Source organism: Benincasa hispida, chromosome 4 (genome assembly GCF_027475165.1).
Source record: "Benincasa hispida cultivar pf3 chromosome 4, pf3_genome.v1.1, whole genome shotgun sequence".
NCBI lineage: Eukaryota > Viridiplantae > Streptophyta > Magnoliopsida > Cucurbitales > Cucurbitaceae > Benincasa > Benincasa hispida.
In genome coordinates, this window is record NC_143481.1 from 38,926,517 (window position 1) to 38,939,423 (window position 12,907).

Consider the following 12,907-nt stretch of genomic DNA (forward strand, 5'->3'; position numbering starts at 1 on the left):
ATAGATTTGAAACCTACATTAGGTTGTGCAATTATTCATACATCATATATTATAAGTATTATAATATGGCATGATGAAATTATAAGTGTTATAATATGGAAAGTATTATCAAGGGTTCCAACCAAAACACAGACATACCCCACCCTTAACATAAAATCTAACATTGTCCCCAATGTGATAAGAATAGAAAACAAAGGACAAAACTAAAAAGGGAAATAGAAGACTCCTGAAATTTGGCATACTGGATGGTGATGATTTTTGGTTCGCAGATTCATATGATATTCCTTCTTATCTAGGTAAAAGAGGGACCTACGAAAGAAAAACAAAAAGCTAAGCTAGCAATCAAAAGAAAAGGAAGCAATAAAATAAATTATCACTTGGCTGCCTCCAGGAAGCACAAATTTTTAATGTCGTTTGCTCGATGTTGTGTTCCTATCAAGACACATAAAAATCTCATATTTCTCGGGCCCTTTCTTCCTTGAGTCCACAAAGTTGCTTAAAGGAAGCGAGTTTTTGAAGCGTTCAAAGGCTCCATAGTCAAAAATATTTTTTATTTTTTGTGTTTTTTGGAAAAATAAAGATAGACTTGACTGACTCAACTGAAAATAAAGACTCAAAGGACTTGTGAGGATGAAGTGAGCAATATTAAAAAATAAAAGAGATGTCAAAGGGAAGAACAAAACAGGTTTTGCAGGCTCTAACTCTATCACCTGGCGATCCTCGAGATGAAGCTCGGGCTCATACTTAACCTCACATACTTGTTTAGAACATGACAGAAGATATGCATCTTCATCATCACATACTTAACCTCACATACTTGTGTAGAGAAGTTGGAGACTGTTTAAGGCTTGGAGAGGAATCACAAAGAATAGTGTCTTCAAGGGTGAGTTTCCTCATGATCTCTTCTTTTCTCCTTATCAAAGCATGCTTGTATCAATGTTTATTCAGTCGTTCTTCTCTGTATTTTATATTTTCAAAATTGAACTCCAAAGGCACTGCATTCACACGCTTTCACGAGGAATTCAATTTCTTCACCTAAGTATTACATTACTAATATTTACATACTCCGGAGGAGCTTAAGTTTGAGTGAGAGAGAGTCTCACATCTAGGGGGAGCCTAGATGATTAGCTAAGTTAGGCTCTACGTATGTCGCTGTAATCATTGTTATTTACAGATAAGTACAATGTTGTAATAGTTTGACTTTTATATATCAGTGAATCATCTTTTCTGAGCACACTGTCCCCAAAACATAGGTGGTCTATCACCAAACTAGGTTACCAATTCCTATGTGTTTATTCTTGATTTATTATTTGTTACTTTTTTGTTGTCTCTGACTTTGCTAAAATAAACATCTTATATAACATCGATGTCTTACGTGGGGAACTACGTTCTAAAATTTCAAATTCACATAATTTTTTCTAAAAATTATATATTCAAAATGGAAAAACAAAATCCCTGGTTGGTAAATTCCACTAAAGATTTAAAAAACAGAGGCAGGGGAAAGAAAGTCATCATTTCATTTTTTTTTTTTCAAATAACCCCTATTAGAATCAAACACTTAATCAATTAACTCCACCTATAATTTAAAAAATAATAATAAAGCGAGAGAGATAGGAAAAGAAGTCAATTATTACCCAAATTTGGTGGAAGAAAATTCTTATGTCTCTTCCTTATATGAAAATCCTATAAATTTATAAATTAGAAACCTTTTCAATCAACCTTTAATAACATATTCCAAAATCCTCGAGTCAACTGATGTCAATTTAAAGAGAAGAATTATAATTAAATTGCCTTTCCATGAATTCTTAGTAAAAAAAATTCTAAAAAACTCAATTCAAATGATGTAAAATCAAAGAGATTGAATTACCTTTTGATCGCATATCATGAAGCAAAAATAACTACTTCCCTACTCACGATTTGAACACTTCACAAGCAAGTGGATCAATCTTATTTGATCGTTCAAGCATTCAATCCTAGATCAAGAATTGCAAAAAAGGTTGGTGATATGAATTGTTGTTATCGACACAAAGAAATTATGATTCCCAAATTCAAAATCCAAAACTATTGAAAACAACTTAAAGGCATGGTTTTTAAAAACCTACCATAGAAAACCCTAGTGCCACATCATAGTTCATAATACAATGACAAAAATACCCCTATTTAATATGATATAAAATGGATAAAAATAAAAAGTACTAAAATTATATCAAAAGTATTAAATAAAACATCAATAATAATTTGATGCCCGAGACGATTCATATCACTTCCTCCAACCATCAATGAGAAACACTAAAACTAACAAAGAAATTCTATAAAGAACATTGACTATTACATACCATCACAGATCTTGAAGAGGCTCAAAGAGATGCCACATAGACAAGAGAGTTAGTACTATTCACCATTTTCAATTATGAGATTTTGAAAATAACGATATTGCAGTCAGCATCATTCACCATTTTCTTCGTTATTTAACTAACTGTCAATGTTAACTTATAGGCCATTTAGAACGTTTCCAAATCTCATAACCAAAATATTTGTACAGACATTGAATGCCAAATAGACATTTATTTCAAATCTTAATAACCAAAATATATCTAGTTATTTTTTATTATTATTTCAATGGAATTGTTTAAAAGTATTAAGCTAGTGTTTTTCCAATTTGGCTGTTGACAAATTGGTTGCTAACACATAAAAGGGAATAACGAGGGATAATAAAGAAAAAGTATATCGGTCGGTCAATATTACAAAAGAAAACTATATATACATTTTTAATATTCATTGAGGCCAAAATCCCAAAAAAAGAAAAAAAAATCACAAATCAAGCAACCGTTGAAAACTTGATCTCAAAATAAAAAATATGCTTAATAAAGCATAATGTCATTACTTTCTAGAAGATTTTGAATAAAAACGGCCATTTGACAAGAAGTGCTAAAACTTATCCTCTTTTTCTAGTAAAGTTAAATAAATAAATAAAACACACGTCTAAATGAGACGTGTGAAAGTTAATGTCCGGTTGTAAATTTGCCTTTTTTTCCCCTCTGAGATTAGTAATAAAAATAAAATATTTATAATTTTGCAAAAGAGTGGTTTCATTCTTCGACTTTCAATTTTATCCATTACTCCCTTAAACTTAACAAAATTGTTTCACAATTAAATTCTTAAATATTTTGAACATGCCCAACCCACCTTGAAACTATAGAAATTAGGGAAATTATTTCAAAACATAAAACTGTTGAAAATATTTATAAGATATAACAAAATTTTAGAATTATCAGTGTTTATCAATATATATTATTGATAGTTTTAAAATTTTGTTATATTTTGTAAATATTTTAATTTATTTTTCTATATTTAAAAACATCAACCAGAAATTATTACTATAAAAAAAACTCTCTAACTATAAAGTTGTGAGAATTTAACCCAATCTTTTTAATTTCTAAAGAAATAGTTTTCAAGTTGATGCTTGAGATGTATATCTCAATTTAAGAAAACAAAAAATAATATAAAAAATTATGTTCGATTGTAACTATTCCTATATTATGACCCATTTGAGTGTGTTGAAATGTAAAAATACTTAGGGGCATTGAGAGCATTGAGTTAGTTATTATAGTCGGTGGTTATTAGTTAGGTTATAATAGTTTGTGTTTGAGGTATAAATTATTTTAGTTTGGATTATAATAGTATGTGTTTGAAGTGTAAACTATTTTAGTTTAATGAGAAAATAGTAAACATTGTAGCAAATAATAAAAAAAAAATTGATGAATGTAAAATAGTAAAAACTATAACAAATAGTAAATATTGTTGACTACCGTTAATTGGAGATTACAAAATAATATTTACTATAACAATGTGTGGTTTTAATAGTTGGAGCCTAATTTGAGGCTCAAAGGGCCCTTTACAGTTTAAGAGTAGTGATGTGAAGGTTGTCAAATCATCAATCAAATGAAATTTTGTAAGTATAATCCTCATAAAATGCTTTGAATCTGTTATCCGATACTTTGAACGATCAAATACGAGGTGCCTTTGTTCTGTATTCTGAATTTTTCTCTCAAATAATAAACTATTCTCCTTTTGCCTGTAGACGTAACTAACACACTGTTAGTTAATAACATAAATTTGTATATCGATTTTTTATTGCTTTACATTTTTGTTTTCTTTATTTATCAATTCAATAACACTTAGAAAATTTACAATCAATTTTATTTATCGATTCCAGGCTTTCATGTATGTAACAATTTAGTCCATGTACTTTCAAAATTTTGTAACAATTCTTATCATAAAGATTACCATTAAAATTTAATGAAATTAATTCTTACATAGGTAGATCGATAAACTAATTATGGACTTGATATTTATATGACTATAAAGTCTAAATATTAAAATAATAAATCAACATTTAATTTTGATGGAAGTTTTTATTAGACTAAATTGTTATGACCCAATTTGAATAACTGTTTGGTTTTTTGTTTTTGAAAATTAAAAATATAAACACTTCTTCTACCCTTATTATTCACTTTCTTCTAACGTTTTAAAAAAAGCCAAGTCAAATTTGGAAACTAAAAAGTGTAATTTTCAAAAACTTGTTTTTATTTTAGAATTTGACTAAAGTTTCTAGTGTTTCTTTTACTAAAGTGAAAATTATAATTAAAAATTGAAAAGAAATAAGTATAAATAGAACAAATAGAGAAAAAACAAAACCATTTTCAAATAGAGCCTACGTACTTATATGCTTGAGAGTGGTTTTGAAAAAGTTAAAATTATGTTTAAATCACTCTAAAACACACATTCAATCATTTAAAATTAATTTAATATTTAATTTTACACTGTCAAATACATTTTCATATTATTAAAACATATTTTGAATGTTTAAAAAGAAAATCAAATAGTTTTCAAAATGATAAAAATAATTTTAATCATATTAAAAGCAATCTCTAGCATCAACTCATAACCATAATCGATTTTTAACTTTATAGGTTTAAAAATGTGATGTGAATTTTTTATTTTTTTAGGGGGACAAGATGTGATAGGAATTGAGAACGATTACTACTAATATAAACTCAAATTATAAAGATATGATGTTAGCCTCTATATATATATATATATATATATGATGTTCAGAAAATGAAAAAAAAAACTAAAATAGGTAATGAGATTCAAATTTATTTAATTTATTCACGAGTTGCTATATAATGGGACGAAGATATGCCTTTGAAATCCCACTTCAGACCTCCAATTCCAACGATATTGTATTATTGTACCATATCTCTCGGTCAACACATCGCCGGAGTGAGGGGCTCTCGTCACCGGAAATCTCCTCCCGACCTCCGCCATGGGAGATAACTCCTCCGATGCAACTGGACTTCAGTCTATCCGCTGCAAAGGTTCTTCTTCTGTTCTTCAGTTGTATCGTCTTTCCGATTAATTTTTTACCCAATGTCTCTTCCTCAAATGTCCGTTGTTTTAATGCGTTTGAAATTTGTTAGCTGCTGTCTGCCGAAAGCCTGGAGAGCCGCTAGTGATTGAGGAGATAATTGTGGCGCCGCCTAAGGCTGGTGAAGTTCGTATTCGGATAATATGTACCTCTTTGTGTCACAGCGATCTCATCTTCTGGAAATTGAAGGTTCGTCTTCTAATCATTCTTCTTTTTAGTGTTAAATCTTGTAAATGAAGTATTTCTTTTACTCGACTTTTGGTTGTTCCATTTCCGAAGGATCCTCCGGGGTTTTTTCCTAGAATTCTTGGCCACGAGGCTATCGGGTGAGTTCCACATCTCCTTTTCAATTATTTTCAATCTTTCATGGATTTAAGTATAATTCTACCTTATTAAATGAAATCTGGTGTTGAAGTTTTGAATACCTGTGATTATGATTTTCATTTGTTGTTTAGCGATATTGTGGAAGGATTATACTCTACGAAAAATGCTGCCTGTGTTTTCTTCTTAGCTGTACCCTGCTGTAAACATGAGCAATTTATGGCAATCATTTGTTGTAATTGTATTTACTGGTTGATTGATCGATTGGCCATTCTGCCAAAGACAACTACATATGAATATGCTTGTTGTGTTATTGCTTTGCATACCAGAACAGAAGCAATAAAAGAACAGCTAATAATTTGTAGTTGATCTGAAAATACCTTGTGCTTGAGAATAGGGAGTTAATTCTATTCCAAATCTCTGCTTCTAAAAATAGACCTGCTTCAGATTTGTTGTTTGATGTTGCAGAGTGGTTGAGAGTGTAGGAAAGGATGTTACTGAAGTTAAGGAAGGAGATACAGTAATCCCAACCTTCATGGCTGACTGTGGGGAGTGTAAAGATTGCTTGTCAAGTAAAAGCAATCTGTGTACAAATTTTCCTTTCAGTCTGTCTCCGGGAATGCCTCGATATGGGACAAACAGATTCACAGATTTAAATGGAGAGGTTATTCATCATCTTTTGTTTGTATCAAGTTTCACTGAATACACAGTGGTAGATATCGTCAACGTAACCAAAGTAGATCCTGCAATCCCTCCAAACAGGGCATGTCTTCTTAGTTGTGGGGTAACAACAGGTCAACTTCTAATTCATTACTTAATACTATGAAGATTTGAATTGTATGCTCCTGAATGCTCTTGAGTTTGAGTACATAACTAATTAGTGGCTGTTTAATTGAGCACAAAATCTAGTTCTGTTCTTAAAATGCTGCTAGTGCAGTTTCCTCCTTAAAAACTTGTATACCTCATTAAGAAACTTTGACCTCTATTTGGTTAGAATTTCAATTTGTTGAGAGGACAGAAGCCTTGGTTTTCGTATTCTTCCTACCTATTTCTGCTCAAATGTCATATCAACAGGATAACATTTTTGTGTATACTCAACTATTTTGAGAGCACTCAAAATTTAACAGAATGTTAAACATTTGGTTATAGGGGTTGGTGCGGCATGGAGAACAGCAAATGTAGAGAAGGGATCCACTGTTGCCATATTTGGACTAGGGTCCATAGGTTTGGCTGTATGTATGAGCTATTTGTTGACTTAGTTTCAATATAGGCAATATTTGAATGCATCCATCTTTATTCTTCCTTTCTTCATTACCCATACGAATAATGAATTAAAATATTTAAAAAAATAAAGAAGAATTTGCTGTGAAAAATTATGATTGGACAATTTGGTGAGATGTATAAAGATATGTGTAACCTGAAATGCACCCAAGTATTTTTCAAACGCCTAAAACTTCATGGTTTACCTTTGTTGTTATAGGTTGCTGAAGGAGCAAGACTATGCGGAGCAAGCCGGATTATTGGTATCGATATCAACCCAGATAAGTTTGAAACTGGCGAGTACTTTTATTTCTCTATTATGTCTTAAATTTTTTATTGTGAAGCTCCATCCTATTGAAGGGTCATTAGTTTGAAGGTAACATGGTCCAATCATGTGAAAGCACTGTTATTTAAACTTAAAAGTTCATTATAAGCATTTAAAGATCATATTATTTTTAAGTAGTCTTAAAAATGTGTTCATTTCCCAAATGCAGCAAAAAAGTTTGGAGTCACTGAGTTTGTTAATTCCAAAACTCTTGGCGATAAATCTGTGAGCCAGGTATGTAGGTTATGAATGAGATTGAATGTGATTTGGTTTCACATTCCTTAAATACAAATAATAGCTCAGAATTCACTGTTCGTTTACAAGTTTATCTAAAGAATTTTACTGGAAATGAATTATTGATGCCATTGGATTATTTACACAATTTAATGGGGAGCAGGTGATTATTGAAATGACTGATGGAGGTGCAGACTATTGCTTTGAATGTGTGGGAGCGGCTTCCTTAGTTCAAGAAGCATTTACATGCTGCAGACAGGTCCACCCTTCTCTCTCTGTTATCCATGAATATTCTTCCTTAACCATGACTATACTTTGGTTTGGTATCTATCTTTGTTTCATTTAACTCTTTCAACTGAAATCCATGTGATAGGCATGCTTGATACTGGTACACCTTAAGGGGATATTCGGGACCGAAACTATCTTAAAATTATAATAACCACCTCTTGCTACAGTAATACTATTTCAAAACTCCCAATTAACAATCGTGAACACTATTTCAAAACTTTAATTTGCTACCGTTTTTACTATTTTACATTCATTATTTTTTTATTCTTTATTATAATGTTTACTATTTTCTTTTCAAACTAAAATAGTTTACACCTCAAACACATATTATTATAATTCAAACTAAAATAATCTATACTCAAAACACAAACTATTATAATCCAACTATAATAATCTAGAATTATAATAACTAACTTCTTGCTCCAAACGCTCCCTAAGTAGGTTCTTAAATAAATAAAAATGAGTTTGCAAAAGTCTAACCATGTTTTGTTCCCCACCTTACCCTTTTTTTTTTCAGAGATTCTAAGCACGTGGATTTTAATGGTATATTATATTCACACCCTCACATGTGGGTCCCGATTATTCCAAAGCCAACACTCTCCTCATTTTTAAAATTTTTTTAATTCTATTATTATTATTATTATATATCTCTATCTGAATTATTATTTAACAATAATAATTAAAATTTTTAAAAAATCTATGAAAGTTAAAACGTTTACATAAACAAACATCTCATTTATTTTTTATATAAAAGAAATATACAATTATATAAGAAAATGCTTTAGATTTTATATATGTGCACGTATATGTACACACAAGTGAGGTATGTGGATTTGAATCATTGACCTCAAAAGAAGTAGTATATGTAATTGCCATTGAGCTGTCTTCAATTTGATATTTTATATGTTACATTATTATTCAAAACAATGATATAATCTAAATTAAAAAAGAAATAATACTATAATTTAGCGAGACTACTCTAAAGTTTTTAATAAAAATGTTTTATTTCTATCAAATTAAAAGTTTGGAGATAGAAGATAAATTATATAATTGTTTACTATATTTTTATATAGCAGAGCATTTACATTATTGAAATTATCACGTGAATAGTGGGGTAAAGTTATCCAAATATATATATATATATAGGCTTCCTACCTAACTTTTATCAAAATGATGATTAAATTGAAATACGGACAGCTGATCTATGCTCAATGCTCAGTTGATATTGAAATTATACATTAATTTAATACAATTAAATAGTGACTTGAATTTAGTCCCAATTTGAAGATGGATTTATAAATAATCTTACCTATAAAAACAATTAAGAAAATGATGATAGTTTTAACTATCCTTTTAATTGTAACTCTTTAAATAAGGTGGGTTGTGGTTTATTAATAGAGCTATGCGACAACTGACATACAAGTTTGTTAACCACAAGATTTGTGGTTCTGGATCCTCATACTCTCAATTATATTGGAAAAAAAAAATTACAATATGGTGTCATAAGTTTGAGAACATAATGGCTCAAATTGAAAGTTCAAAAGTAGAATTAAACAAAATAAAAAATTAAAAGTACTGAAAACAAAATGATTATATGGTTTAGCGTCATATCTAGAAATTAATTTCTAGAAATTCATATTTGACCTCAGGGTTGGGGAAAAACAATTGTATTAGGAGTAGACAAGCCTGGAACAGTATTGAATTTTAGCTCTTATGATATCCTTCATCGTGGGAAGACGATTATGGGATCCTTATTTGGAGGGACAAAGCCCAAATCAGATATTCCCACTCTTCTAAAGTGGTACACAGATAAGGTACCTTATCAAACAAAACTTTTTCCTTTTCTTTTTTAATGTGAAATATTGTTGTGCTATATTATATTTATTTCTGCCATTTTATTGATATTAGAATAATGTTTGACCTATCAGAAACTTGAGCTGGATAAATTTGTGACACACGAAGTGGGTTTTGAAGATATCAATGAAGCATTCAATTTGCTAATTGAAGGAAAGTCATTGAGATGTGTGATTTGGATGAACAATTGAGCAACCACCTCACATGCATTGGTTTCATCGTTATTTGTCAGCAACTATATCCATTTAAAATAAAATCCTTATAACCTTATTTTAATTAAATAAACTGTTCTTTTCTTTTCCCCTTTTCTTTAAAAAATTAAATAAAGTGTTCCTTTAGTTAAGTGTTGATTCCTGACCCCCCCTTTTTTTAATGTATGCACGTTTTCCCTCAACTTTTTAGCTATGCATAGTTTTGATATTTGTTGGTTAAATATTTGAATTATTAATCTAATTTTTAAAATCTTAAAATTTTCAAAAACTTAATTAAATTTATAAATAGAAGTAGTGTTTCTAAAGTTCCCTTTATTAAGTATTCCTCGGTTAGAGTAGAGGAGAACGGGAGGGAAAGGGAGGGAAATGTGTGGTTTTTTTAAAATAATAGTAATAATAATCACTATTATTGTTGTTTATTTATTTATTTTTAAAAATGTCACGTCAGTAACTCTATTAATGATCATTTTTGTTAATTGAGAGATTAAAATCATGTATTAATGAAATGTTAGGGACTATATTATTCAATTTAATGCAACGCGAGGGATTAATTTGCTCAACTTTGAAACCTAGAAAGTAATATGATATAAATTTAGAACTTCAAATATTAAAAGTGTAATTTTTTAAAATTAGTTCAATAAAAAAGTGGGAATTGATGACTCAAACTTCTCACCTTCTAGTAGACAATATATGTTTTAATTAATTAAATTATATTTTAGTTAGCGATTTGTCCCTTTCAATAATCGATATATAATTTGTGATTGACTTTCAATTAAATTGTCTTTTTATTCGATTAATAAATGACCAAGTTATTACTAATTAGTGATTATCTTAATCAATCGATCATTACTAATTATGTGCATCAATCAATTTGTTTGTTGTGAGGTTTAGAAAAATAAAAACAAATAAAGGCACTTTTTTTACTACAAAAATAGAAATAAATTTAAGGACAAATTAAATCTAAACGAAAGGCTGTTCATGGAGGATGGTCTTCAAGCCACATAGTTGAGTGTCCAAAACATCAAGTATGGATAGCTAAATCATGAGTGATAGAATTACACTTGTGATTAACCCACAGGAAACCCAGGATGGAAAATAAAATGGAGATCTTTAAGAGTGTCAACGAAAGCATGCACTTCATTCGTAAAGCTAGAATTCCCAACCAAAAGGTGCCAAAGAATTTTGGAATTAGTTTCGACATAGAGAAGGGAAATATCAGTCTCAAAAGCATTGGAAATCCCATTAAACATATCAATAACCTTTAGATCAACAGAGCCCATCAAAGTAAAGTGACTTTCCATAACAAGCATGAGATCACCACACGAATTGCAAACAATGACACCGAAACCCACTTTGTCATCCCGATAAGCTGCATGAGAGTTCACCTTATACGAGCCTAAGAGAGGAGCTGGCTAATTGGGAGCTTTCTCAAAGAAGAAGGGAGGGCGAATCAAAGGATCGGGAGCTTGCTCAGATTGACTAATAGATTCCACCATGTTCACCGCCCATCGAATAGGATGAAAAACTGGAGACATGTGGCCATAAAAAACTAGGACGTTGCGTCGATGCCAAATGGTAGACACAATGAAGGCGAAGATTCACACATCCAATTTATTCAATTTCTCAAGCTTTGCAAAGAAGAGAAGCAACACAATGTAATGTAAGTCAAAAAGAGGAAGGCTAGAAAGCTAGAGAGACCAGATGTGTTTACTTCCCTTACAGTACCAAAGAGCATGGATACATGACCCAGGAGCACAATAGCAAAGCGATCAGTCTCTGCGAGCAATGATGAAGCGACGAGCCAAGGCATTACGTGTAGAGAGGGAGTTTAGGCAAGCACACCACAAAAAAAGGGCCTTTCAAGGATAGAAAGGTCTACATCAATCTCTAGAATTTATCCATTTCAATGCAAAAGGTGGACAATGCTTCCATAATTGAAGCATAAGCTAACTTGTACCCACTTTTTTATGGAATATAGACCCTTTTTTCTATCATAATGCCGAAATAAACTATCCAGCCGAAATGTGGAGCATAAGGGGGTACTCTGAATAATATCAACATCTTTTAGATAGAATATAACTCAGATAACAGAGTTTTATTCCATTGCCTAACACTGACCAGACTATCCACGAAGATACAGAAAGGGGACGTGGTAAAGAAAGAAGCTTGAAAGTAGTTTCTCTAGGAATCCACTGATTAGAGTGAATGTTTGATCTATCGATCATCACCAATCCTTCAATGCCCACCTTTGAGAGCAAGCTAATGACCCCATAGAATGCTGTGTCAAGTATAGGAAGGTCGGTAGCCCAAACTTGCATGGAGAAAAAAGGAATTTGGGAAATACTTTGCCTTTAATATTCGAGCTACCGATGAATGTTCTTTTTCTAAGATGTCCCATGTATGTTTACAGAGCTTGATTGAACGGGTGGATATCATGGAAACCAACCTGCCTTAACAATTTATTAAAAATAAATTATAGAGTTAAAGTTATACAAATCAGGAGAAACCCTTCTGTATTCCATTGAATTTTTCATTTCATAAGTACACGATGAAATGCCCTACATACAGGCAAATGAGGGAAAAAAACTCCTAAACCCACGCACAACAAATTTACATAAAAGTCGGAAGATTGCATCTCTCAAGTAATTAAGAAAAGAATAAATAAATCAAGATGCAATCACGTGTTGCGCATATGCCAAATTAATGGGCTATCTTCACACCCCCTCCCCACGCAAGCCAATGGTTGAAGAATCACGAACATTGAGTTTGTCTCGTAAGCGAAGAAAATTAGTGGCAGATAAAGGTTTCATTAATATATCAGCAACCTGAGCAAAAGCAGGGAGATGTTGAACAATGATACGTTTCTGCAAAGCAAGATAATGCACAAAATATATATCAAATCTCCACATGCTTAGTTTTAGAATGTAACATGGGTTAGCACTAAGATGGACTGCACTTAGTGTTGGATTTTATGTCCTAAAA

The 12,907-nt window shown here is 31.1% G+C and overlaps 1 protein-coding gene across 1 annotated transcript; it reads left to right on the forward strand.

Moving 5' to 3' along the window:
• Window positions 1-5,125: 5,125 nt before the first annotated feature.
• LOC120075670 (alcohol dehydrogenase-like 7) lies at window positions 5,126-10,056 on the forward strand. Its single transcript, XM_039029273.2, has 10 exons — window positions 5,126-5,381; window positions 5,484-5,620; window positions 5,711-5,757; window positions 6,221-6,546; window positions 6,902-6,984; window positions 7,233-7,308; window positions 7,507-7,571; window positions 7,735-7,830; window positions 9,509-9,673; window positions 9,788-10,056. Exons 1-10 carry the CDS (start codon window positions 5,330-5,332, stop codon window positions 9,902-9,904), a joined length of 1,164 nt encoding a protein of 387 aa, XP_038885201.1. The 5' UTR covers window positions 5,126-5,329; the 3' UTR covers window positions 9,905-10,056.
• Window positions 10,057-12,907: the final 2,851 nt, after the last annotated feature.